The sequence below is a fragment of the Seriola lalandi genome, unplaced genomic scaffold, assembly GCF_002814215.2.
Source record: "Seriola lalandi dorsalis isolate HSWRI2012SDOR001 ecotype SW California unplaced genomic scaffold, Sedor1 jcf7180002054240, whole genome shotgun sequence".
NCBI classification, from domain to species: Eukaryota; Metazoa; Chordata; class Actinopteri; order Carangiformes; family Carangidae; genus Seriola; species Seriola lalandi.
This window is the reverse complement of record NW_019524793.1, coordinates 534,666-562,640: the sequence shown is the minus strand read 5'-3', so window position 1 is coordinate 562,640 and position 27,975 is coordinate 534,666. Positions and strand designations below refer to the sequence as shown.

General features: G+C 42.2%; 3 protein-coding genes across 9 annotated transcripts in view; 1 reads left to right on the top strand and 2 right to left on the bottom strand.

The window, feature by feature from the left end:
• Positions 1-9,917, bottom strand: part of kcnt2b (potassium sodium-activated channel subfamily T member 2b) — a 35,601-nt gene extending 25,684 nt beyond the window's left edge. Inside the window, exon 1 of the mRNA XM_023404290.2 lies at positions 9,525-9,917. Coding sequence (XP_023260058.1) covers positions 9,525-9,613 — 89 coding nt within the window. The 5' untranslated portion in view covers positions 9,614-9,917. The remainder of the gene's footprint in view (positions 1-9,524) is intronic.
• Positions 9,918-11,433: 1,516 nt separating this feature from the next.
• qtrt1 (queuine tRNA-ribosyltransferase 1) lies at positions 11,434-15,742 on the bottom strand. The gene is made up of 9 exons (XM_023404337.2): positions 15,425-15,742; positions 15,229-15,297; positions 14,945-15,083; positions 14,661-14,855; positions 14,063-14,201; positions 13,881-13,956; positions 13,650-13,759; positions 13,366-13,450; positions 11,434-12,108 (listed from the first exon to the last, which is right to left on the bottom strand). The coding sequence occupies exons 1-9, from the start codon at positions 15,710-15,712 to the stop codon at positions 11,956-11,958; spliced, it is 1,254 nt and encodes a 417-aa protein (XP_023260105.1). The 5' UTR covers positions 15,713-15,742; the 3' UTR covers positions 11,434-11,955.
• A 171-nt stretch (positions 15,743-15,913) lies between these two features.
• The window catches only part of dnm2a (dynamin 2a), a 27,788-nt gene continuing 15,726 nt past the window's right edge, over positions 15,914-27,975 (top strand). For 6 of the 7 annotated variants that reach the window (XM_023404299.2, XM_087173489.1, XM_023404298.2 and 3 more), the window contains exons 1-10: positions 15,915-16,376; positions 22,345-22,418; positions 22,653-22,802; positions 23,857-24,060; positions 24,227-24,325; positions 24,404-24,564; positions 24,669-24,811; positions 25,340-25,475; positions 25,601-25,668; positions 26,373-26,511. In XM_023404299.2, coding sequence (XP_023260067.1) covers positions 16,216-16,376; positions 22,345-22,418; positions 22,653-22,802; positions 23,857-24,060; positions 24,227-24,325; positions 24,404-24,564; positions 24,669-24,811; positions 25,340-25,475; positions 25,601-25,668; positions 26,373-26,511 — 1,335 coding nt within the window. In that variant the 5' untranslated portion in view covers positions 15,915-16,215. Of the gene's footprint in view, positions 16,377-22,344; positions 22,419-22,652; positions 22,803-23,856; positions 24,061-24,226; positions 24,326-24,403; positions 24,565-24,668; positions 24,812-25,339; positions 25,476-25,600; positions 25,669-26,372; positions 26,512-27,975 lie in introns of all 7 variants that reach the window. The other variant, XM_087173488.1, reaches the window with a different exon arrangement.

Below are 27,975 nucleotides of genomic sequence, written 5' to 3'. Positions count from 1 at the left end.
GGGGTGGGGGGTGTGGGGGTGACTTTCCTCAGTGTTGCTATGGCAACACAGGATTCGTTGTCTTTTCCCTCCCTCTCACACGAGCAGATGTGAGCAAACACAAGTACAGCAAGTGTGTTGAGCCATCGGAGCCGATAGCCCCCCGCTCCAACTTGTTGACGGCTCCCCTCTCTCTCTGAGCCGCCTGCTGACGATAATGCTTTTGCACACATGATGGAAAACAGGGGAACATGCAGATACACAGACCTCCTCAGGCTCAAGAAAAAAGCCCAAGGTTGTGTAATTGCATCTTTTGATTAGAAAATGACTGTATGAATTGCTGGCGACGATGTGATGCCCTGCTGTATTTGCTGTCATAGACAATGGGGAAAGTAAGTAAGTATTACGTGTGTATATATCGGCGTGTGCAAGTCTGTGCGTGTTTAGTCGTACTGAGCTAATTGAGCATATGACTGCATGAGTTCTTTTACACACAGCAATCAAACAGTCAATACCTCTGCGGCAATAAGCACGGTGTGCCATTTTCATCAGTTCCTGTAGGAAATATTATGACATATAAAAAAGCAGGGTTGGGGGTAACAGAAGACCTGCAATGTCATTATATCATTCATTAACCAGATTGAAATAACTGTGCCAATCAGAGAAAAAATAGTGTGAGTGCTATATAAAAAGTTTGCATCCTGTGAGAAAGGGTCTGAAAAGGTTCAGGCAGTTAAGACTTCATTGAAGGCAGATGTGATGTTTTCTCCTTAAACACTCAACAAGAGCTTATAGCTTAGTGGTGGAAAAATCTTTACATCCAATGCAAGGCCAGACTACTGCCAGTGAAAATGGCAGCACCAAAGGACACCTCCTTTCCTCTAAAGATCACTCTCAGCAACCTTGTTTTGGCACATACAGTGTACACTTATGCACATTAAATTAGCGAATCATCATCATAATTATAATCAAATATTACTTGGTTGATTACAATGATGATATAATCAACCATCGCTGCAACCATCTATAAAGAACTAAAGCCATCCTCTATTCCAGTACACATCCAAAATGATGAAAATATAACTAGATATATGCATTTCGTTGGATTTCCCACAGCTGCACAGGTTCCAACAAGCTTGTTGCTCATGTGTTGACTTCTTCTGAAAAGCTCCACTGTGGCAAGTTTCAGGTTATTATCATCATAAAAAAACAAAAAATGGTAAGTGCTTAAATGTTCGCTTTCCATCAAGCTAATGTCCTTTTTTACAACCAAATCCATCAGGCGCTGCACCTCCATGTCTGACCATGACAGTGTTTTCAGTCCAATACCTTAGGACACTTAAAGTGACATACGTTCCTAAATCTAGCCATCCCTGCATTCCTTCTCTTCGTCAAAGTCCTTAAAGCCTCCCTGAGCTCTGCGAGCTTCCTGGGGGAAGAGGTTAATTTCAGAGGTCATTTTGTCCTTGATGTGTTTCTCTAAGTGAGAGCTTTTCCACTTGAGTGTACAACAGAGGACAAAAAGCAAAGTGGAAATATAGCCCAATAAAGAGTTGAGCTGTAGGATAGATTGAGAGTTTGGATCTTTAATCTAAGGGGAGGATGGGGGAGAAAAACACATTAAAAACACATAAAGAGCATTATTTCAAAACAAAAGACACACACAAACACATCACGATGGCACCTCTGGGCTATAGCCACATACCCGCCCCCCTGAAGGCCCTCCAAAATGCACGAAGAAAATAAATTCTAAATCAATGTTGAGAAAAAACTGCTTGGGAACACTGAAAAAAAACATGTCGCTTGATTAAGGAACAACTATTTCAGTGTAACGTTGAAGAATTACCATGAGAAAATAACCCCCAGAGAGGACTGTCTCACTCTCTTCTCTGCTCCTCATTCAAAATACATATTTTTCAAACTAATTATTTCGAGCCAGGCAACTAAGATCATCTCATGGGCTTTAATAAAGCAAAGCCAGCATGTTTAACAGCTGGAAACGAGAGTACATGAAGAAAGGGGGCATGGCATAACATTTCAAACCCGAGCGTGGGGAGAGAATCTTCATTTGCATATTTGCATGTTACACTCTGAGGGTTGAAAAGGCTGAAAGAAAGAGACAGAGAGAGACAGAGAGAGAGAGAGAGAGAGAGAGAGAGAGAGAGAGAGAGAGAGAGCGGACAAAAATAAAGACAAATTAACAGACACAGACGGATGGACAGACAGACAGACGGGGACATGCGGAGGAGGATCTTTGAGAGAGAGATAGAGAGAGAGAGAGAAAGAGAGAGATGAACCTTGTTCTCCTGCTGCTTCCACCCATGCCTGTACTCCATAATGACACAGCACTGGCCATCTAATGACACAGTGGAGGAGACTACAGAAACCCAAATCTATGTGTGCACAGCACTTACTCATCACAACCTCTAAACACAACTCAGACATAGTATTCATACCAGTGAAGTAGACAAAAAACTGAACAAAAAAAACAAAACAAGAAATATGGTTACCATGAGAAAAATTCTACCGTGTAGACTTTTGTAAAATCGATGATATCAAGGTTGGTCAGTTTAATTAATTGCATGCCTTTGTTAAAAAAAAAAAAAAAAAATCCATTAAAACACAGTGTAATAAATCTAGAAAAAAAAATCATAAATATGGACATAAGTTCAGCTGGAGGCTGCAGCCTGGTCTATACTGAGAAATGTAGACTGCTGTGATATGGAAATGAAGACAAACGACTGTCCTGGCATATTTCACAAACCTTTTAAGATGCACAGATTAGAAAAGTCAAGGGGCAAGATGAATGGAAATATGTTTAACCTATAAAAGGAGACTGACATAAGTGCACCAGTAGAAATTATTATAGTTATTTTTAGAGAAGCTGTTCCCATCAAATGAAAGAAATGTGTGGCTTCTGAAGAACCATTTTATGGAAAAATCCCATGGCCCATAAACCAGTTTGAAGTTTATTACTCAGCATAGTGTACTGCTCAAGACGAATGGGTAAATAGGGGATCCTCTGTGAAAAAGAGGCCACAGATAAAGGAGCAAAGTCTGGAAAAAGCAGACAAAGACATACAATAATAATATACACGGGCTACAAATGAGGGCCGGGGGAATTCAATGGGATGACAAGAGGCAAATAAATTGAACATCACCATGAGGCCCCTGTAGCAGCTTAGGTGAGGCAAGGTGTACTCTGCCTCATTCAACCAATAGTTGACAGGACAGCTTGTCCCTGACCCAGATACACAACCATCTCACAAATTAGAGTGTGTTGATGGAAGGTGGAGAAGAAAAAAGGAAGAAAAAGAAAGGAAAAATGAGAATGTGTAGCTACATATTTCCCGCTACAGAAAGATCCTTTTCTTTTGGTGAAAGGTACATCTCTCTTTCAAGGCTGACAATGCACAAGTTCAAACTGACCGAAGGGTCATATGAAACAAAAAACAGCAAATGTTTTTAATAGCACTCATTACTGACACATAAATTGATTTTAACGCTCAAATGAAACAAGCAAATGCTTTTATAGTAACTCAATAATTACAGAGGCATTTAAAGAGTCTCTTTCTCTGCCCGTCTCTTTATCTGTGTAACCAAAGGAGAAACCTAACCGGTCTCTGTCGTGACTGATTTCTCCACTATTTCATCTCCCATTGTCTATCACCTCCAGCAATCACTCCATCTCTAACCTCAGCTGCCCGGGCAAAAGCACAGCAGCAACATGATCATCACTTACAAGAAATATGTAATGCATTCCACAGTATAATGACAGTAAGTAAATGTGCGCTGTAGCTTTTATTCAGAGCCATTTCCTGAACAACCTCTGGGTTTCCATGGATTAAAACTTTCCATACATCATCAGTGGAAGTGCTCCAGCCATTCCCCAGCCCCCACCACCCCCCCTGCTCCCTGACGTAACCAGCCTTGCCTCATCCTTTCCTGAAATTATCATTCACTACTTATTGCTTATGGGAGCATCTGCTGACACATTCACATGGATCCATTTGTTTACCTGAAGTTGAACCAGAACACAACTGTTGCTTCAGTGGAAGACAAAGAGTTCCTCTCAGCTGTTGAAAAGCAGTGCTTGGGCCCATTACCAGTGATTTAAAACACACTCGTTCATCCGCCAATCATGAAACATAATATGCCTTCAATTGGTGCACAACTCTATTGAAAGCCACCCAATGACATTCTATCTACCCGGCCCTTCAGATTACATTAGCCTCACATTTGCGCAGACATTTAAGATTCGATCAAACCCACGAGATATCAATCTGTTTCAAAGTCGTCTTCAAATCATTGCTTTGAGGTCGACGTGCGCAACGCAAAAGGAGTGTAAATGAAAGGAACCCTCTCTATTGCCTGTCTCTGGTGTCTCTGGGGCTGCATGGATTGGAAAGACAACTCCTGCGGTGCATTAAGCTAACTCAGTTTGGGAATAGGGGAGCTGCGATTACTGGGCAACTGTGTTTGTGATCCCCCCACAACGTCGTGGCACAGCAGCTCCCTGCCCCCGATCTGATGCCACAAGGACCTTCCGGCAACATTGAACACCGCAAGAGCTCAGGAGTCTTCAGACACATGCTAGTCAGCCCCATGGCTGTGTTAGTATCCACAGCAGGAAGGCTCTTGACAGTGCTCATTGAAATGAAAAGACTGGTTAGGGAACTCATCATCTGCATCAGCATCTAACTTATTAACACCCAGTGGTGGCAAAGAAATCATTAAAAATAAAAAAAACGTGGTTCAAGATGACTACCAGAGACACACCCTGAACTGACTCTGTTCTCTCTTCAGCCTTGGGCTATTTCTGCCTTAATGCTGTAACAATAACAATAAAAAAAGGATACATCTAATATATATCTAATACATTTCTGTGTCTTTTTACTATATATATATATATATATATATATATATATATATATATATATATATATATATGTATATAGGTTGTCTACACCTTGCCACAGGATACAGGGGTTGCTGGAGTACAAGGAACAAAGAATCAAATTTAATAAACTCTAGCAGTGTGACAAAACTGAAGTGTCTCTCAGTCTGCCTTCAGGTAATGTCCTCTCTGTACTGTACACAGCCTTCTCGCAAAAAAGAGCAGCGGCTCATGTTACAATATTCTTTGCAGCAGGATGATGCTCAGACTGTATGTGAGCCCTCCATCCTCCGTCCTCCCACCATGCCCTCTCATTTGTTCTTAAACAGACGTACCTTTTAATGTTCTTCCCTACTGGAGACCTTTCCTCTTTGCCAGTATTAATTAGGATGTTGTTTTTAGAAGCTTTTTTTAATTAATAGGAAGTGACCTTCGTCAGGCCCGATGCTTTGGTTTTATTAGCATAGCCCACTCTGATACAGAGCTGCCCCCACCCGCACCCAATTAATTTTCATCAGCCACTGAGTGTCTTTAAGTTAACTTAGATGTTAACTTAAAAATATGGGGACAGCTGTGAGGCTGTGCACCAGTGTCATGAAAGAACTCATGAGGTCTGCCTGCTCCCTCATCACCACCTCTCTCTCACCCAGCTCCAAATCTGATGAAATCACCTTTTCACAGAGTGGCTTTTTTCATCATACAAGCCATCTGTATTGCTAATAACCTCCCTTTATGCCAGCTCTGGCTCTGCAGACATGATGTGTAATACATCCAGGATTCTACTGTTGTTGACAGAGATTGCCTTCAGCTTTCTAAACCGTCTTGTAAATGGTATGACTGAAAGTGAGCTCTGAAAGTATGCCTGAAAGACTCTCGTGTCCAAGTTGGAGCATGGTAAAAACTGGCACGAATATTGACATTACTGATGGATCATGCTCTACATTTGTCTGACTAGATTATGGCTTGACTGGAAGAATTAAAGAGTAGGAAAAGGGAGAAGGAGCATAGGGAGAGGGAAGGTGGCAGAGAGTAGACTGAGACAGAAATTGATTGAGAGGAGATGTGGAGGCGACTGCCAATGAGAGATTGTTTTAAGGACAAAAGGCTGTCATTTGTATCGTAATCCTGGACTCTGAGGAAAGCCCCTGCTGAGTCGCTCTATTGTAGAGCAATGGAGGCTCTGCTGTATTTCATTTCACTTCTAACAAATTTGACGTACAAGTGGAGCTGTACAGGGAATCCTGTGTGTTCTTGGCCTGTTATGAATATGCCATCTACTCTGATTGCTGTGCAATTCTTGAAACACAGTAACTGCTATGCGTTGAGCCATAAAATCATTCTTTTGAGTATTCTGAAAATGTATAAAACAAGCTAATTTGTCAAGGAAAAGTGCTGAGGATAGAGACAGATAACAGGCTTACTTAACAGATTTAACCTGGCTGTGAGAAGACTTGCATCAAGTCAAAGATGAATGTTAATATCAGCCAAAATAAATGAATAAATAAATAAATTTCAGGGCTTGATATCAAGTTCATTTTAGTGGAAACCACACTGCTCCTTTGACTGCTGAAATCCTTATCATCAGCCTGCAAAAGATCTGTATTTAAATGTTTAGTCATTTGGCATTTCCTGAAAACAGAAGCTTCTGACTCACTGCCAGAAAATATAAATGGTGTGTGTGTAATCACAACAGTGGCATTAACATGCTCATACTTCTCTGTCCCTGACACATTTGTGCAAACGAAAGGCCCACTTTCACTTACTGATCAATTACCGGGCACAACCTGGATTTAAGTTAAGGGAGCTACACACACAGATAACGATAATTGGTGGTTGTTACCAAACTTTCAACTGCAGATCCCTGTTTAAATAGTGTCTGGGAGAGAGAGGGCTTGTTTCAGTCTGTGCAGAGCAAAATTTTATTTGATATGTTTGCACTTTTGTTTATTTTAGCCATATCTTGCTTCAATACAAAATGCAGTGTCAAATTGAAGTATAAAATATTCATGAACATACACACGAGGGCCAGGGAAGCCTGCCACCCACATAAACTACAGCACCCCAGGACACAGGTCCACTAAAACAATACAATTACTGTCAGAGGTAAAAAAAAAATAAAGAAAAAAAATAGAAAGAAAGAAAAAGAAAAAAATGTGGAGGCTCTATAGATAGCAGTAAACCAGGAGGACAGGAGATCTCTATGTGTGAAATAAATTATTAAATCAATCCGCGTCTTTAAAAGTCTGTGCTGAAAATTGCCTCACCTGAGAGCCGCTCAATGGCTCCCACAAAACATATTCCACTGAGTTGCAGGAGAGCTCTTCAAAGGGGGAAAGCATGGTATTAGGGGCACTTCAATCAGAACTAAGATGTAGAGGAGGGTTAAAAGAGGCCAACATATGGGCACACAAAAGCATGTGCATAGACAGACACAGACACACACACACACAGACACACACACACACACACACACACACACACACACACATGTGGGGGATGCAAGCTGAGAGGAGGGGAGGATGGGGAGAAGGCCCTCAGAGGGTGACAGAAGTGGGATTATACTACTTGGTAATATATGTTTTCCCAGAGTGCAACCATACGTGTCAGGGAGATAAGTTATGCGTACACATGTTGACATACTGACGTGTGAGAGTATGTCTGAGCTGGGACGCTGTCATATGGAGCTATCTGTGCACCTGTGGCCACCGGCAGTGTCTGCTTCTTTTAGGGGTTTGGGGGTGGTGTGGTGTGGGGTTACTTAAAGGCTACTCCCAGATTAATGGACCATGGCAGAAAAACTCTGTGTGATTCAGCCATAATTAAGCTTTCTGTCACTATCAATCACTGCTCTCGCTCTCCTTCTAATCAGTCCATTTTATTGCAGCTAATACTCCCTGGCACAGAGATCAACAACTTGACCCTCTGACAATTGCTCTTTCTCTCTCACAAGTGTCTACACGTTTGTATATGAAAGCATGCGCAAACATGAATGCTCAGACACACAAACACGTACACACATATTTAGCTAGAGTGGCAAAAAAATACATACATAATTGCACATACATCCATTTCTACTATGCTAGAAACTATCGCTCATTTAGGCTCTACCTATATGAAACAGGCATGTGTGCAAAGGACATTACAGCTCTGCAGTGTGACAAAATAAATGTAACACACACAGCCCACACAAGTTTAATTGGAACCTCAGCGCCTTCCAGAGCCTTCAAAGTGATCGACACCAGGATATCCCTGAAAACACTCAACCGTATTGTGTGTTTAGAGATTATCACAGCACATCTGCGGCGCTGACACACGGGGTCATTTCCAACTGCCTCAGCAACCGAATACATCACAGCCACACTGCTACTGTACACCTGTTTTGTCTCTGTGGCATTCATTTGGCGAAGTCGTGCACTGTGTTGTCAGCAGCAGTTGTTGTTTTTGCCCACCTTTTCTAGAGGATGAGGACTATAAAAAGTCTCGTAATTGCACATGGACTTCCAAGAACAAAAAGATGAACATCTGTAATCAGGTGACTGAGATCACAGTGCACTCTGGTTCTGAAACATTAGCCATTAGACAGTAGCCGACGAATTACAGAAGGCCAGAGGAGCGCGACCAGAGTGAGCCGGCCTGTTTAGGCTTCAGCTGTGCAACATAAGACTCTTTGAGAGGTCAGGGATGCAGTCTCATGGTAAAATGGTTTGATTTATCAAATAAAAGAACAACAAAGTGGCATACCAGATGGTTTCAATAATAATCATTATTAGTTTCAATGATATGAAGAACATTATTGACAGAGCAGGCCACTATGGTAACATGTCATGCACAATTAAGTATCAGTGTGTTCCCATTATAAATCCTGACAATGGCTGGAATTGAATTGGTCATCTCTTCCAATGCTTTCAGTGGCAGGTTTCCCCAATTATCTGATTTGAAACACCCACTCAAGTCCACAAGCACTTTGGTCCTCATTTCCACCTAGCAACAGGAGACACCACGCGTGAAATGAAGGCTAAGGTTTTCCATTAGACAGCATAATGAAATAGCTCAAATTAAGCAATGCATATCACGTCAAACCTACAGCCCTGTAAATGGAGTGTAAGCAAAGGTCAATTGCCAGTTACCTAGAACACCCACTTTAAATTGCCTGTCCAGGTGGCAGATGGTTCACTGTAAATCTCAGGAATTATGGCAGGAGTCAAGTAACATGGTGGCCTACTACAGGTCTACCTGCTCATTCTTCATTTCCTTCCTGGTGGATGCCTCCAGAAGATTTTTTTTTTGATGTTTCAATATATGAAAATAAATGAAATAAATATTCCAGAATTAATATTTAGTCTCTAGATCTCTTTTCATTGTTTTTGTCTTTATAGGGTTTAAGTAGTATATTGCTTTTTGTGTGATAGTATTGCATTATTATGCAGTATTAGTAAACCTGCTGCAGGACCCCTACAGAGCTGCACAGCTGACAGTAAAATACCCCAACACATAATTATACCTGAGTCCATGAGATGACAGAGAGAAAATGCAAACGCAAAACAAATGAGTACTTTTTAGACAAGATGATACGATGTCCTCATGGCGCACAGATGCGCAAAGGCTTCAGTGCGCCGTGCGTAAACGGTGCAAGTAGCTGCATCTTTACCTGTCGTCGGTCTGCCAGTCCCCGAGCAACAGGTCTCGGAACCGGTACCGAGGGGGCAGCGGGAGCACCTCCTTCTCCAGTTCGACCATGGTCCTCCTCCTCCTCAGACCCCAGAGACAGAGACAGATATCACGGCAAACCGCACCTCCACACCGAGGAGGTGGACCCCCCCAAATCCAGCTCCGTTCCTCTTCCCTCTGCTATTCAAAACGTAGATTAATAAAGAACACATTGATACACCTCATGGTATCGTCTTCGACCTCCCTCCTAAACAGAAGAAACCAACTTCTCTCTTTTCTCGCACCCGTCTTCAATGCAGCTCTCACTTTTCTTCCAGCCGAGGCAACAGGTCGAGGATGTTCATCCGTCGGTGCGTAGGGGAGGCTCCACTTTTACTGTGACAGCTGGAGAGCAACTGGTTGGTCTCTCTCAACACCAGCATCCTCCCTGACTGAGCTCCGCATGGACGCACTCACTGCAAATGTTTAACCAACCGTTGAGGAATACTGTAGCTTACTGTTGCGACGACTTTTCATTTCAGGATTAATAGTAAAAACAACAAAAGAAAAGAAACAATGACAAAAACAATACTCTTAAAATATATCTAGAATAATAAATGATATGCGTTCTCCATCAACATCTGCGCTGCGTCATGAACAACATACTGTTCACTGTAAACATGAATGATAATAAAACTGTCACACATACGCACGTGATCCCCAGAAATGTCCATCACACTTCTGTGGAGCCCTGTGCGCATTTCAGTCGTTATTCTACAACGTCGAATAATGTATTTTTTATTATTTCTGCCCATAGAGCTGCAGTTGGTCTTATTTCAACTGGGCTTCTATTAAATATGTAGTTCTTTTTACAGTCAATTTAAGGAGGCAGCACATGTGGCATGCTAGGAATTGGCTTGCCTGAAATATATAGAGAGGACATCCAATTTATTTAGCACAAAGCTTTGGTCGTGCACATTCATTTTCAGACACTTAACACGATTTTGCACGGCTTGCCAAATGAGCTCTGAGTGCTTTTGTCTAAGCATCCATATGCTGAATATAATCAAAACCCACAGCGGAAGCAGCACATATTCGAGGGAAAACACAATACAAGCAATGCAGTCATCACATTCAAAAAATAGAAGTTCCTGTGAATGGGGGTTATCATAATGTAAAAGCACAAAAAAACCACTATGGACTCACTATTACCACTGCATTGCATAATTCCCCTCATGAATGTTTTTTTAATTAAGCTTGTAACCACTTGTAAACTACTCTCATTATGCACCAAACTCGCCATTTCTATTTATGCTACACTGCTGTGCTAGATATTAGTCTGTCTGCCACTCAGCACATGTCACGGGTTTAATCTTGTAGAGCCTGTGGTCATAACAGAAGCAGTAATGAAATTCAAATGTGATGCTTGAGAGGGCTGTTGACTCAAAGCCCCGGACAACAGGTGTTATTCAAATTAACTTCCAATGATTAATATTAATCGAGCACAAACGAGCCTTGATTAATTTGCACCCCTGTAATATCCGGACAAAACCCTCACTCAGGGGGTCAGAGTGGACTATTGCCTGTTGAACTGATGAGAAAAAGAAAAACAGACTATGGATGTTTAGAATGATTTGACACTGTTTAGACAGATGCAGAATTTGGTTTGTGAATAATTTTGTTCTCAGTGTTTTTCATATTCCTAATCTAACTGTAATCATGTGTTATTTTAACTCTGAGACAGCTGAACTGCTGTTTGAGCCATTAGGAAACATGCACTGGATATCATTCTGTTTTACTGTCACTGGTTTCGTCTACTTTGCCCTCTGGTGGTCATCATGACACAGGCACACAATCTGTAGCCAGCCAGGTCCATTTATCTGATCAAACAGTTACGTGACAACTACTGGTCAGTTAGGATCTAGATTAAAACCCAGAACACAGATGCATTTATTAATCTTGTGCATTTAGACAAAATGAAATACTTCTGTAACACGCTCAGTCACAAAGAAAAAAAAAAAAAACACTACAAAGATGTTGACAGGAAGGCAAAACATTTCATTTCAAGTGGGTGGGCCTAGCTGGGTAACCATGGTAACAACAAAAAGTGTCTGAGCATATCGGAGGAGATGGTTCATGTGTTTCAAACCTCATTTTAACCCCATTCAGTCTCACATTATCATAATGTGTACTGTGACGACAATCTGCAGAGGCTGAGTAAAGAAGGTTGCCGTAAAGGACAATCAGGCTTCATCCCTTCCGATCCAAAGCCATTCTCCTCACCGCCGACAAAACGGGCGGCGCAAATACAAACATCAACAAAGAGTAGAAAACAATCATCCATAAAAAAGGTCATTTAAAAGATATAAAAATCTTTCAGTTACTGTTTGACATTTATCTCTATTCAAAGTGAAATAGTTTCCCTCTGAGTTCTATTCCAGGGTAACATTGACGGAGGCCAGAGCGTCCACAGCCCAGCTGGGGTACTGGTCACGAGACGGAAACATTCGCTTCATGAACGTCCGTATGAACTCAGGGAAGCGGCCTTCCACGATGCTCTGCCTCACGGAGCGCATCAGGTTGAGCTGCAATGAGAGATGGTTGATTAATTGAGGAGAAAATAATGTGATGATCTCCGGTGGAAAATCACCCTTCTCTCCTGCACCATCAGTGTGTACGGGTCAGATACAGGTCAGGACAGCATCCTCAGAGTATACAGTTAGAGTGTTTACATGCTACTAGTTGACATGGCAACATTTGAGAGGTGACATGTACATGTTTCACAGCAGTTAAAATACTTGTCGTAACGTTTAACTCTGGATCAAAGTGGTAGAGTGACGGCCCAACCGGCCAACCGACATGGACAGACAGTATCTGTTATCCCCTCTTAACATGAACAGTGTATTCTGGGACAGATCTGTCACACAGGGAGATGCTTCATTGTTCTGATAATGCCAGAGTAGCAAAGCAAATTTGTGCCATTTTGGGGCGCGGAGAGTCTTGAAGGATTTAATTGATGTGGCTGAGGTGAAGACAAAAATCACATCACATATATTTGTAAAGTTCAACATTTGTTGTTATATTTCTGTCAGAGAAATTAAATGCTGACACATATTAAGAAACACTTCATATATGTGGCACACACAGGAAACTAATGGACTCATAAATAAATAGGGGGTTATGAGCAGTTTTGGGATTTATCACCTCTTTTAAAGCAAAATAAAAAAAATCACACAAAAAAATTAAGAATACTGCGGTAATTTGAAGTAAATTAATTTAAAATGAAAATATAGAACAATATAAAATAGTTTTAATGTTTTTTAAATTCACAATGAAATGGATAAAAACATACTCAGTGGACAATTTATATATCATTATTATGTAATGTGATGTGTCCAACTGTTCTGCCATAAAGTCATATGGGATAAGGGCATATCTGCTGATGTGTTGTTGTGGACTGCGTTATATTGAGAGGCGTTTCAAACATTCTGCCCTCTCAATATAAGGAATGTCAGTGCAGCACCACCAACTACGACTTAAGTGGCAAAACATATAATTGAATTTACACATTTCTGACAAAGTCACCAAATACTTACCATTATAAGCTTAATAAAGGATTTTGAATGTTATATATTATTTCCTTCACCATAAAACAGAAACTTCACTCTCATCACGGCAATGCAAAAGGTGGAGAGTAGGAGTTAAATGTGTACAACAAAATCTACTTTGTTCCTGTATTTTCACATGCATAATTGAATGATTTTTTACTTTATTTTGATTATCTTGATTTTGGAGTCATGCAATTATATTAACTTTTCTGCTAAATGACCTCCAGCACTCACCTGGTAAGCAATGTTATGGATGGTGATGTGGTGCATGGCTGCAGTGTCACTCTTAAACAGAGCATGCAGGTAAGCTCGACTGTGTCTGAAACAAAAAACAGGCCAATTATTGACATCTTTCTTCCACAACTACCATTTTACAACATATCTTCTACAGTGCTTTATACATCTATATTTCTGTCGTGATAAGAAAAAAAAAAAGAAAAGACAAACCAAAGAGGAACAACCTACAAGACTTATTATGTGAGCCAAACCTCCAGGTTGAGAGAATGTTTTCAACTTACCTCTTGCAGGTGGGACACTGGCAGTCTGGGTCTATGGGCTGAAAGTCCTTGGCATACTGCTTATGTTTTACCTGGAGAGAGCCCCAAGGCACTAAGGCAGAGCCAAACCTCTGAGGGAAAAGAAACATAATCGCCTGAATAACAGCTGAAATCAGTTCTTGATATGGAACCACAACTGCTCAATGACCAGTTAAAAGGGATTTTTCAGTCTGTGAGGTAAAGAGAGCTTACTGCAGTGCGGGTGGGGAACACGCAGTCAAACATGTCACATCCCAGAGCGACACAAACCACCAAATCCACAGCATATCTGCAGCATGTGAGGATCACACAAATTCTTATGTCAATTAATAACATCATAGCCAATGAACAGTGCAGTTCTTAGTGGAAGTTTTACTGCATACACACAAACATACCCCACACCCATGAGGTATCGAGGCTTTTCTCTTGGCAGGTGGTCGGTGCTCAGCGTGACCATCCGCCAGAAGTCATCCTTCTCCTCTCCTCCACTCAGGCCTCCGATGGCAAAACCAGGGACATCACGCCGAGTCATTTCTACAGGAAGGGGATAAGATATCTAAAGCACAAGTCTGACCCCTTATCATTAGTGTCTCTCAGTGAAACTATGTGTAGGAATTTCTGTTGTGCTTGACAAAATGCAGTTCTCTGCCAATATCTTTGGACCATGCTTATGGCCTTTGAATTTGACAGTAAGTATTTTGGCATTACTGGATTCCTCATCATATCCTGACACTGAAAAAGATTGTTATTATCCAAGCTACCCACCTGTTTGATCAGGAGATTATTTACATTCATAGGTATATGAAGTGGAGAAACATCTTGTGTAAACTTTCTTCTATTTAAAATAAATGGACTTTGAAGGCATTCAAATATGAGCTGTGACTCTATCCAAATATGATCCAACCATGCAGGATTCATGTCAATTCCAGTTTATGATGATTGAGGGAGAAGATCAAAATGGTAAAAGGATCGCAGAAGAGCAGGACTTTTTACCATCTAGACAAGCCTTGCGCAGGTCTGCATTCAGCCCTCCCTGTATGATGGCAAAAAGGTTCTGCTTGTGTGGATTTTTATTAGCTGCTACGCAACGGTCCAGCCAGCGAATAGATCTGTGCATGGCCTCCTCCACCCGTGGTCCTGTCACAGTACTGCTGACAACATCATCCAGCTGCATCATGATGTCTGACCCTGGAAAACCACAGAGAAACATGGACAGGCTGTCTGTTAGCCACTGGAAACTGAAGGGAAGGTCCAAGTCTTTGTCCAGTAACACTGACCCAGACTGTTCTGTATGCTGATGGATTTCTCAGGACTTAAAAGGATCTCTTTTCCATCATAGGGGGACTTGAACTTGACCCCTTCCTCAGTGACCTCTGAGAGTTCAACAAGAGACACCATCTGAAAACCTCCACTGTCCTGTATGAAGAGGAAGTGAAACACAAGATTTCACCACAAAATACAACAGCACCTCTTGTACTTACTTACTTACTTAACATCGAACATCTCTTGTTGCCTTCAACTCATCATTTATGATTTATTTATTTAGGAAAGCCACACTCACAGTTAAAAGATTTCTTTTCCAGTTCATGAACCCATGTAAACCATTGGCTTTCTCGATCAAATCAGGTCCCTGTATACAGAGGAGTTGAAATGGAAAAACACATTTACTAAAGAAAATGTCATGAATTGGTACAGCCACTATTAAAGCCTAATAAATCATAAGGAAAACGCGGACTGATATTAGTAGTGTCGCCTACCGGTCTCATGCCCAGGTGGTATGTGTTCCCCAGACAAATCTGACATCCAAGACCCTCCAGCTGATCGACAGTGATTCCCTTCAGGGTTCCCTGAGTACCGACTGGCATGAAAACCGGGGTGCTGACGGCGGAGTGTGGCAGTATTAGATCACAAGCTCTTGCTTTCGTCACTGAGCATTCAGCAATGATTCGCAGAGAAAGGGGAGAAGCAACCGACAGAGCTTTCTTTAGGGACATGTGGTTTTCTGCAGTATTTGAATCAGCTCCACATTCTACGATGGCAGCCATGTTGTAGTGAACATATGACGCGAGACAGCTGAAAATTGACGGCTGCCTTGACCAATCTGAAATCAGCGATTTGATCAGAGTGAAAGGCACGCCTTTTAGTTGTCCAATCAGAGGCTTAGTTTTGTGGAGAGGCAGTAGAATCAGCCAATAGGGTCGCAGGTTTCTCAAGAGGCGGGTGTATACGCACCGGTCGTCTCTTCTGACCGGATGGTGTTTGTGTAGAGGAAGTTTTGTTTTGCGAGTTTTCCGTCCGTCTCGACTGATTGAGTATTTAGTTATTGTGCTTAAGAGAATACGAAATGTTATTAGTGTAAGTTGAATTACCGGTAACAGCTTGAGTGTTCAAGAGGGAGTATAAGCCCGAGCTGTTTGAAGCGGCGGAACTCAGCAGAGTAACCCGAGAGCACCTTGCTCCTAAGCTAACGTTACCTAGCTAGATAGCGCGGCTAGCGTTAGCCTCTGGTCTGCGTTGTGTTGAGGGGGCTCTCTGAGCTAACGAAGCCATGGGGAACCGGGGCATGGAAGACCTGATTCCCCTTATCAACAAGCTTCAAGACGCTTTCAGCTCCATTGGCCAGAGTTGCAATTTAGACCTGCCTCAGATCGCTGTGGTCGGTGGACAGAGCGCTGGAAAAAGCTCAGTCTTGGAAAATTTTGTTGGCAGGTAAGTGAGTATGATCACGCTAATGAAGTTAAGCTTTGCAATTATCACATAGTTTGTCTGGTGTAGCATTCTCAAACTATGTTTTTGATTGTTCAGCAGGTAAGATATGTGTGGAAATGCCATTTGTCGTAAGGCTAAACTAACGTTAGTTACTCTACCAGGATGTAACGTCAATAATATTTTACGCACTTGTCGTAAAGCTTGATAGTGTGTAGTGGCTGCAGGTTCAACAACTTGACGTAGATTTCGCCCTGTACGTGGCTAACCAGTGGGCCAGCCTAGGAGATTAATATAAATGGATATATATGAAGTTCTGTGCACTCAGGACTTAAGACAATCTTCAAATAATGATGGGTATAAAAGTAAGATATTAGTAAATGTACTTTGCTTTTGGATTGTCTCTGTGATCATTGCCAATACTTTGCACAATATTAATGCCTTTTTCAACTGTGAGTAAATATCTGTTGTCTCCCTCTTTATATCCTATCATTTTGAACATGACAAACCAAGATCTTTATAAAAATGACATAAATCAAGGTTTGTGTCTGTAAGTTCACATCGTGGAACGTTATTCTCAGTAAACATAGTGCAGATTATCTTATTTTGCTATCCAAGTTTTTGCCCTTAGTTCTAAATGAAACCTTTTTCATATGGCGCTGTTTATATTTACAGGCCACACCCAGAAAGTCCTACAGGATTTGCATTCACCAGTAAATGTAACCTGGTCTGCAGCTCACAGCTGTTGATTTGAGTTTTGTTGGGTCACATGAGAGTTTGTTGTTTGATTAGCATGCTTATTCTGTCTGATGTGGGAGCACAAATATGTTATTTGGAGGGCTAGTAGGGTAGAGAGAGTCATCTCCTTTCCTTAGAGGTGTGGATTTTTGCAGCTGACTTTATCTCAAGAAGGGTTTATATAATGCACCACATTTGAGTTCAAAGCACAGTGTCTTGTAAAAATTCAGACATGAAATGCAAGCTCACATCTTTAGCAGACACAACTTCCTTTACCATCTTCCTCTTTTGCCTTCTTGTTACTGTTTTTGTAGAAATCAAGGAAATGGGGTTGGTGTTTCTCCATTTTTTGTGATGTGAAGGTTCAGCGACAGTGCTCCTAGACAGGCTGGTCCTGTTGTCCTCAACAGGCTGGTCCTGTTGTCTTCCCCCACATCAGCAGTGAATGAGAGCACCCTGCAGATAAAGAAACAAACCAAGCTTGCTCTAAAGCAGCTTGTTTAGCAGGTTTCCATCGAGACTCTCAGTGTGTATGTGTAACCCAACCCACATAGGGATCGAACAATCACACACATACACGCAGGCCAGCTGACAGAGAAGAGGAAGTGCATTGGCTATTAAGATGGCATGCAGACAGGCCTTTGGTTATAAACACATTGGCGAGAGCATGTCATAACTGCTCTCAGGCAAGAACACACATGAAGATTAGACTGCCACTCAGTGCACATTAATTCAGATCAGTGGGGTTTTGCAATGTGAGAACACTTAACACACATCAGATGTAATTACCATGAAACATTTCATGGTGACCTCAGTTTCACTGCCTGTGCTGGCCTTCCACTTTCTGCCAGTTGACAGGACATACATCCATTTGCTCAAAAATTACACATGCACTTTACTGATATGCTGTGGCATGGTTACACATGTGCATGCTCATCCTTTTATGAACATGTGAGTGGTACATTTAGATGTTTACCATGGCTTTTTCACACAATACAAAGTACAGCAGCTAATCTCTATGCTTGTTGCCGTGCAGGTGAACTTTAGGGCTGACAAGGTGGAACAGTAGAAGTCAAACTCGTAACTACAAGGTTGAGTCTTACTTTAATCTGGAAGGGTATGGGAGTTTCTGCACTTTGCTATAGCAACAGGCGTGTTCATGTTAAGCTGACTCATTGTTGATCTAAGGGTTTGTTTGAGCTCAGGAGCAGCCAATACCTAAACCCTTTACTATGTAATTTATTACAGAAAACTATGAGTGTTAAGTGTTGTAGGATAATTGATTTTCAAATTCTCTGTTGTGACAACAGACTTTAACCATGAGCACTGAGCCACTATTAAAGTCAGTAATAGTTGCTCTGCAGTTTCCCGAGTGGCTGAGTTTTTTTTCCTTGGTGAGCAGTAGTTGTGTGTGAAAGGCTTGCTTCATCTCTGTGTCCCCAGGCATGAAAATAATCCCTCTTTCCCTTTTTGTGGCACCAACAACAATAGACACAGAGTGAGTTAGTGCTGGGAAGAGACGCACTTCAGGTCATAGACTGTATGATTCACAGAGCGTAAATGCTCCTCCTTTTCTGTCTCCCGCCTGAATTCCATGCTGATGTCATGATCTGATGGGTGCCAAGTGACTTAACGTACTGCTTCACTCTCTTTCACTGGCAAATTGTCGGCCATTATAATCTGTATATCTGCTATGGAGTGAAAGGGGAAATTAGGAGAAGACTTTATTCGCTATGTAGTTACTGTCTCACAGTTGACACAATTCAGATTTTCATCCCACCCATGTCAGGTGGGTTGTAGATTGCCCCTGTTCTGTGTGACCCATCTTGTTGATGTGATTTGGGCCGCCGTTCCCTCCATGTTTGTTACTGGAGACCAGAACACGTTGGTTGCCTGGTCTGCATACTTTGCTCGAGCTAATCAAATCACTCTGGCTCAATGGCCTCATATATTTGTGAATGTTCTGTCTTTTGGTGGGGTGTGGGTGTGTTATGTGTCGTTGCCTTGTTTAGATTTGCATCAAAGGGACCTTAGGTTTTGCTGACACATTGAACATATACCAAATACATTATATACACTAAAATTGTCTGTACAATATGTAAACAAGCATTATGTCAGAGTGTTTGACACCAAAATAATGTAAAATCAGATTCATAAAAGGTTAAAAGATGATGAAAATTATTGCTGCTAGTGGTAAGAACTTGAATTTAGTAAACTTAAATGCTGATTTACATTCAGCTTTACTCTTCAGTGTTATTTTACTGACTTGTCTATGGTTTAACACACGTTTTGGATCATGATTAACTGAAGTCTTTGTCCTAGAGGAGAGACGTCATATCTAGCACTGCAAGTTGTCCAGGGTGGAGGTTATTATCAGATCTGTTGCAAGTAGAGTACAGAAAGACCAGCAGTGTGTGGAACAGTTGTCGTAATTTTAAAGCTGTACTAGATAGATAGATAGATAGATAGATAGATAGATAGATAGATAGATGAACAGTTTATCCTTGACCATGAATTAAATGTGACAGCCTCACTCTGTAGCAGCAGACTTACTCCATGATGGCGGCATGGATATGTAAAGGAATTTAAACAGAAATGTCTGCAGGTCTGGATGTGTGCATGCAGCACTGTGGACATCCCTGTGAGGAAGAAGTACAAACAGCTGAGTGGCAGAAAGCAAAGGGATTTTCTACTAAGCAACTGGATTTTGGAAGTGCTTGAAGAGGCTTTGCTGTCTAGTGATGCCTCTTGGTACCCACAGTGACAGACTTAGGTGCGGGAATGTGGGTAGCCATAATTATATGTTCGTTGCCGCACCACAGACCCACAGGATATGTCCCACAAAACCACAAACACGTTTTTGTGTACTATACCCTCCAGTGAGAGCATACTATGACCCCAGAGTTTCACACACTGGTGTCCATGTTTGAAAACCCCTGCCAGGCCTCTGTAGACTCGATGAAAAGGAGGATCAGCTGTGGTGTATGGCTCCTCAGAGTTGCTCTGCCAGTTTGTAATAGATGGAGGCTGTTGGGCGGGCAGGTAGGGGGAGGGGCGTTGGCTCTCTTGTTCTCCCCCTGCTCTACTCTCCTTTGCTTTTGCTTTCTCTTGTCTTAGATGAAGGGAGGCTCACAGACTGATGCTCTTTGCTCGGCCATCCATAATGCATGAAATGATACACAATCTGCTCAGCCTCGTCTATCATTTACAGGGCATCAATAATGGAATCTTGGCCTCTTGCTTCCTTTCAATATGCCACTGCTGTTTATCCAGTTCTGTGTATTAGGACTGACTGTTTCAATTCTGTCCCTGCGTTGTGTTTCTGCAAAAGTACTTTCTTTTTTAACAATTTCTTTGTATGTGTTTTCACGTAACCTTTATTGGCACTATATTTTATTGCTGTGTATCTGACCAGTGACCACTTGTTGAGCCAGTGAGACGGCATTTGATTGCTGAAATCCCAGTGAGTCACCTATAACTGGAGAGATGCATCAATACATTAGCAGTGTCTTGAAGAGGTCATTGCTCTGAGCATCTTACCACCATTCTCCACATCCAGTCTAATTTGTCTATCCTTTCCCTCAGCCTATAGTGGCTTTGTGTTTTAAGTCCCTCGCTCCCATGCTCCCATTTCTCATCCAGGGCTTTCTATACTGTCGCCCCTGTGAACAAATGCCTGCATGCTCCACATTATGTGCATGACACAGCACCAGCACTGAACCACAGACCTGTGGATTTTTGCTGATGCAAGGAACATCCAGAATGTTCCGCACTGTTTCACCACAGGACTACAACCTAGGAATAGCTGGCAGTATGTTATATGGCAGCTCCTCTCCTTTCTCCCGTCCTGTGGCTGACATATTGCTTCCAGTCTGAAGTCAGCAGGCCGACTGAGCACCACCATAGTCCCCTCAGGCCTGTAGGTCTGGCAGCAGGGAGGAAAAGGAGAATGTGGGTTAGTGACATGCTCATCCCTGCTAAGATTGTTCCAGGACTAGGGCCGGTGATTACCACCAGATGTAGCATGTTTGCAGAGCAGCAGAGGGGCCCACCCGAATGGGAGGGGAGTGCAAAAGACTGGGTGGAGGAGCCTGGTCTGAGGGCTGACTAAGCAACTTTTGAGCATGTGGTGAAAAATTCCTCAGGTACCATGTCACCTTAAAAGCAACACACAAGCCAATTGTGAGATTTCCTGTAGGCTAGTGTCTCAATAATGCTCTCTTGCACCAATAGCATTTTCCATTGCTTGTTTACTGTCATTTTTGCTTTGGGCAACGCATCACCTTGTGCAATTACTAAGCATTATTTAAGTTTGTGGGCGAGAATGTCCACATAGCAAAGCGGTGACAAGTGTCAGGCCTGATTCTATTGTGGTTAAGCCGTTATCTAGGTATGGATAGCATGGATATCTCTGGTATTGACACAGCCTAGGTTCACACAAAAGGTAAAAGTGGCAGCTGAAACCATGGGCCTCACTTGTCCTTTACATAGGCAGTAAATTGAACACCTTAATTGTTAAGCACAGAACAAGTTCATCTATTGAAAAACACCACATTACAGCATCATTAAGTCCACCCTGAAACAGAATTTATATTGTGCTTTTCCTCCTCCCCAACTCTGAGATCTTTTCATCAAGACTGACAATGACATGAAGTGACATTTTGAGTCTGTGATCCTGTAGCTTTTGTTTGAGCTATTATATCAAAATGATTGTCGACTGAATTAAGGCCGTCAAAAAATGTATTTATATCGTAGTAAAATCACCACGGGTGCTGTCAGTGTGCTAGTAGTTGTTCCATTATTCATTGTCTGTGGAGCAGCAGCTCTAGGATTTGTCCTTGGATAACATTATCATCACAGTCTGTTTGAACATGAGAAGAGATTTGTTCAAATTCATGACAAGTCAACTGAGGTGTAGAATGAGGTAGATGTAACATCTGTGAATTATATTTTAGGGATTTTCCCCATAACACCAAGAGTGGGAGTGTATGAATTGATCTTTATAGCTCTAATGGTGAGAGAAAATGACTTTGCCACATTTGATTTGTTATGAAACAAGTTGAATAATTGAACATTCTCCCTGTCTCTTTCTCTTTTTTCTGCCTTTTTATCTTTCTGTTGCTTTCTTTGCACTGAACTCCCCGTGTTTTACCTGACATATCCCCCCTTTTTACTCCCAACAATCCCGTTGTTTGATTTTCTCCCTCTTCCTCTGTCTGTCTCTCTTACTTAGGGACTTTCTTCCACGTGGATCAGGCATTGTTACCCGCAGACCTCTCATTTTGCAGCTGGTCAACAATAAAGCAGGTGAGTGTGCCTGTCCTGTGCACAGCCACATCCCTGTCTCCTTTCATCACTGCCCTGTATATGACCTCTCTGTCAAAGTGCCTCAAGCTACGCACCCTGTCTGCTATTTGCTGCCTTCATCTCTTTAATTTAATATTCTCTTTTTTCTCTCTCTGCCTGCTATTTCTTCCCCTTTGTCCTTTTCTCTCCCTCTACCCTCCCTTCCTGTGCTTCACCTTGTCCCTGTTTGTGTAGAATATGCTGAATTCCTGCATTGCAAGGGGAAGAAGTTTGTGGATTTTGATGAAGTGCGGGCGGAAATTGAGTCGGAGACAGACAGGATAACAGGCTCCAACAAAGGCATCTCTCCCGTCCCAATTAACCTGAGAGTCTACTCCCCACACGGTAATGGACAGTCTTATTGTAAAACACTTTTACATAAACACTTTGTGCTCCTTGGCCTCTACGTCATTTTTCATGTTGTATAACCATATTTATCATGAGACAATATAGATTTGTCAACCATCAGAGATTCACTGTTTATCATATGTATTCCTCTAATGTCTTAGATTCATAACTCCACCTTTGGTCATTTTGTCTATTTTATCCATAAACAATTTCCCTATCGAATTTCAAAAAAATCTAATTGTGTATATTTTTATTATCATACTTCTACCGCAATTTTATCTTTATAGCCCAGTCAGAGCTGTTTACAAAATGAGAGCCTTGTAAGATATCAGAAAAAAACTGTATTGTTGTGGTTTGGACCAGTGTTGTTTTTAGTAAAAGCTAAAAGTCAGTATTGTGATGTTCACTGAATGACTGTCACAAACATCTATTCATCTCCTTATTGGAGCCGTCATTGGGAATTCACAATCAAATTTTGACATTTTCATATTTGTTTCTTTCAGTAGATTTAACACTTGTGAGTAATAAGGATGTTGATTATTTGATGGGGTAAAATTAGACCTAGTTTTACAAGAGCAAAAATATCTTTGTAAACAAGATGAAAGCTTCCCTTCCCATCACAGATGGCATTAACATGTTACATTGAGGGTGATAGGGTAGATATCTGTTGGTTTTTTTAATAGGAAGGAAAATGAAGTTGACACAAAGCACAGGACTGTATTTAACTTTAGCTTGCTATGTAAAAGAACATATGAACAACGCTATGAAGAGGCTGCATTTTCTTAACACAGTGATTGCCCTTTCATTGAGAATGCTTTTGATTAATCAAGCATTTATTGGTCTCACATCCATCACTACCTTAGTTTCCATTCCATTCAAATGCTGTATCAAGTAAATGATGTGTCGAATTAAAAAGGCAATAAATAGCTTTCTCTGGGGGAAAAAATGGAAACGCATTACCTGAATGAGTAATGACATATTGTTTAGATGTGTAGAAAATGCTTTCGTGGTTTCATTTCTCATTTTTATGACTTTTGTCCATGTGGTTTAGTGCTCAATCTGACCCTGATCGACCTCCCGGGAATGACTAAGGTTGCTGTCGGAGACCAGCCCCATGACATCGAGCAACAGATCAGGGACATGCTGATGCAATTCATCACTAAGGAGAGTTGTCTGATCCTGGCCGTCACCCCTGCCAACACTGACCTGGCCAACTCAGACGCTCTGAAGATCGCCAAGGAGGTGGACCCACAGGGTACCTGTGCAGCTTTCTAGTAGTTCGTGGGTCAGAGAGCAGATTCAATGCTGAATCTCTTTAGCTGTCCTCTCTGTCTGTATTCTTCTGTAATACATGTAGTAGGAAACAAAAGATGATGAGAGGTGTTTGAAGTGATGTAGTTACTGTTTATAATTTTATGCAGGTATGCGTACCATTGGTGTTATAACAAAACTGGACCTGATGGATGAAGGAACGGATGCGAAGGACATCCTTGAAAATAAACTGTTGCCACTACGTAGAGGTGAGGATCACACACACACACCCACACAGAAACGCACTTACAGGCTTTACCGCTGAGTGACTGTGTCTCTGTGTGCAGGCTACATCGGTGTGGTGAACCGCAGTCAGAAAGACATTGATGGGAAGAAGGACATTCGTGCTGCATTGGCTGCAGAGAGGAAGTTCTTCCTGTCCCACCCTGCCTACAGACATATGGCAGAGCGTATGGGCACGCCACATCTACAAAAGACACTCAACCAGGTCTGCTATCACCTCTCTATTTTTGTTTAATTTTCAATTGTAAAATATGACCCCCCCCCCCCCCCCCCCCGCCATGTCATTAACAGTCCTTTGTCTGTCTTTAGCAATTGACCAACCACATCAGAGACACCCTGCCTGGTCTGCGCAGTAAGCTGCAGAGTCAGCTCCTCTCCCTGGAGAAGGAGGTGGAGGAGTACAAGAACTTCCGTCCAGATGACCCGACACGCAAGACCAAGGCTTTGTTACAGTGAGTGTATCTGAAAATCCCTCCTCATAAAAGATGTAGCATACATATAGTATTTACAGTTGATAGTTGGTGGTTGACGCACATGTGACAGATATACTGGATGACCAATGCACAGGGAAACTGTGTCTGAGATTTGCAAGTCAGGATTCTCAGTCTTAGCAGTATAGAATATTGTTTAATGATTTTATGCTGTTGACTGTGAAGTATATCACTTTCCTTAAAGTAATAGTATTCATTCATTTGTGTAAAGGTAATATTAACATTAATGGCTTTTTTAGTTACTAATGAAGCTTAAATGTGTTGTCGTATTGAGGTTAACTGAGGTGAAACTTCTCACATATCACTCATTGTGTTTCAGAGTAAAGGGAAAACCGCCAAGATAAGATCAGTAACTATCATGCGATGACTTGAAATAAACATTTTACTGATGCTGTAGCATCACTGTCGTTTTCCAGGATAGCTCTTGCTGTAGCTGCAAGGAGATTATTCACACTGGCTGTCATGTCTTTTGTGCTTCATCCTTATCAGGATGGTGCAGCAGTTTGGTGTGGACTTTGAGAAGTGCATTGAGGGGTCCGGGGACCAGGTGGACACCAACGAGCTTTCAGGTGGCGCCAAGATCAACCGCCTCTTCCATGAACGCTTCCCCTTTGAACTGGTCAAGGTTAGTGTGTCATGAAGACCAGTGATAAAGTGTTTTGGCTGTAGGAGTATTCCCAAAGATTAAACAGTTGCTAGATCTGTTATCATCGTCAATTATAATATGCATTTTTTCCCCCTGTCACCCAGATTGTGTTTGATGAGAAGGAGCTAAGGCGAGAAATCAGTCACGCGATCAAGAACGTCCATGGTGTCAGGCAAGTGCAGTGGAGACGGAAAAACCTACCCGACTTCCAAAAACAGACACCCACAGAGCTCAGTGGACCTCTGTATTCAGTCTTTACATGAGATACCAGCATGCTTTGCCTTTCTCCCTCCATCAAAGCTTTTATTCTACTATAATTCAAGTATTTATAATCGAGCCTTACAATCACAAATTAAAAGTATCAGTTCAGTGTGGTGTATTCACAAAGTGTTTTCTGCTGTATGTCAATATTTTTCTCTCTGCTACTTCCCATCATTGTTCTTCCGATCCCCTTATCTCCTCACTGCAACACCACCCACTCCTTTTCTGTTTCTGTCTGCTCAAGCATTCAATTATTACGAGGTTTTGTGTTACATGTATCTTTGTCCACTGGGTTTTTGTTCTTGTGTGTTCCTCATTGATACTCCTCTGTCTGTCATATCTCCTTTGTGGCTCTGTGCTTAATTACATTTACACCTGGCCATCTCTGGCGCTTTATCTTTAATCCCCATATTGTGGCCGTCAGTGTGTTGATTATCTGTTTCTTTCCCTTTGTCCATAACCTCAAATCTCTTCAGTCACCAGTTTGTCGTTTTGTGAACCCAATCATCGTCTATTCATCTGTTTTTGTTTTTGTTTTTGTTTTTTTTTGCCTACATGTGTGTTAACTGTCCCATCTGTCTGCCACTGTGCCTCTGTCTCTCTGTGAATCCTCAGAACGGGGCTGTTCACTCCAGACCTGGCGTTTGAGGCCATCGTGAAAAAGCAGATCGTTAAGCTGAAAACGCCCTGTCTCAAATGTATCGATCTGGTCATTCAGGAGCTCATCAACACAGTCAGGCAGTGCACCAACAAGGTACTGCAGGTGTCCAGCATCTCCCGACCCAGCCGAGACATAGGGCAGGGGCAACCATGGGTGTGGCAGAGGGTATTCTGACACAGAGTATTAGCTGCCAGGTTCCCATTAACATCTCTACTCATCAGTTTAGTTCTTGCATTTAAAGAAAGAGAACAGTCTGTGCGGTTCGCCCTCAGCCCATCCCAGCCCCGTGTGCCCTGTGTGCAGGCAGCGCTGTCGTGTTGTGGAGTGTTGTGACGGGTGGCGTGTCGTCGTGGATATGAGATGTTTCGGGGACTCGACTTGTCTGAGCATCTCTGGTCTCTCCTGGACAAGCTGCAGGTCTCACAGCTCAGTACACACAGCCAGTAAAACAGGAGCTGTAAAATGTAATTTGGCCTCGAGTTGGAGGTGACTTCAGTTTCTACCATATTGACCTAGCTTTAGAGGAACTGGCAAGTCAGGGATGAGGATGTGAAAAACCTGTGGCTTGTCCCTCCCCACTGCTTGATTTTTCTGTCAGCAACTATAAATGACTAACTGAACAAGGACTTTTTCTCTTTTTTATTTCTTCTCTTTCTCCTTCCTGCCTGTCCTCTTTCTCTTCTTTTCTTAATGTCTGTCTCCTCCTCTCTCTGCAACCACAACCAAATGCAATCCCACCCAATGACCCTTCAGAACAGGGCTCTTCACCCCTGACCTGGCTTTCGAGGCGATAGTCAAAAAGCAGATCCTCAAACTCAAAGAGCCCAGCCTCAAATGTGTGGACCTTGTGGTGTGCGAACTCACCGCACTCGTCATGAAGTGTGCTGTTAAGGTAACCAGGGACACACCTGTTGGGATGATAGCATGAAAGGATAAGGGCTTCCTTTTCTCTCTAAATATGTATCTGTCATCCCAATACAATGGTCACCCCAGTGAAATCAGCCCCAGTCCCCATTGTCAATACACCATCCATCACCAGTGACTCAAATGTGTGTATTGTCCCATCCCTACTCCCTCCCCACTTCTGGAAGTCACCATACCATTCAAATTGAGCATCAACTTAGAAATCACATCTGAAATTTTAAGCACAACTTAAAATTTCCACCAGCCAGCCCCCATTTGACCCCAGAATCAGCTCATTAAAGTTTTTGTTTTTTCCCACCTCCACAATGCATCCTCCCTCTATCCTCGCCCAAAACCCCGCCTGGTCTGTCAGTCTCAGCGGAGCAGAGCCCGGCTACACTCCCTCACTGACCCACACGGCAGACTCACATTCACTTATCTTATTAACCGGACGGAAAGGGAGTGATGTGATGGGCGGGTGAGATGATACTTATAGAACTACTAGTTGGCTCTGTGGATGCAGTAGCTGCTTGAATGAAGTGTTTCCATAGCAACGGTGCTCCACTGCCATCTTGTGGACAGAGAAAAGCGCTGCACACCATGAAATGATTCAACATCGACTCCGTATTCCAGCCATTCTTCCCCTTTGTCTCT

Coding starts and splice junctions, on each gene's coding strand:
- qtrt1 (XM_023404337.2), bottom strand. CDS start 15,712: ATGGCTGCCATCGTAGAATGTGGAGCTGATTCAAATACTGCAGAAAAC. Junction 15,298..15,424: donor ACCACCTGGGCATGAGACCG/GTAGGCGACACT, acceptor CTCTGTATACAG/GGACCTGATTTGATCGAGAA. Junction 15,084..15,228: donor GGAAAAGAAATCTTTTAACT/GTGAGTGTGGCT, acceptor CTCTTCATACAG/GACAGTGGAGGTTTTCAGAT.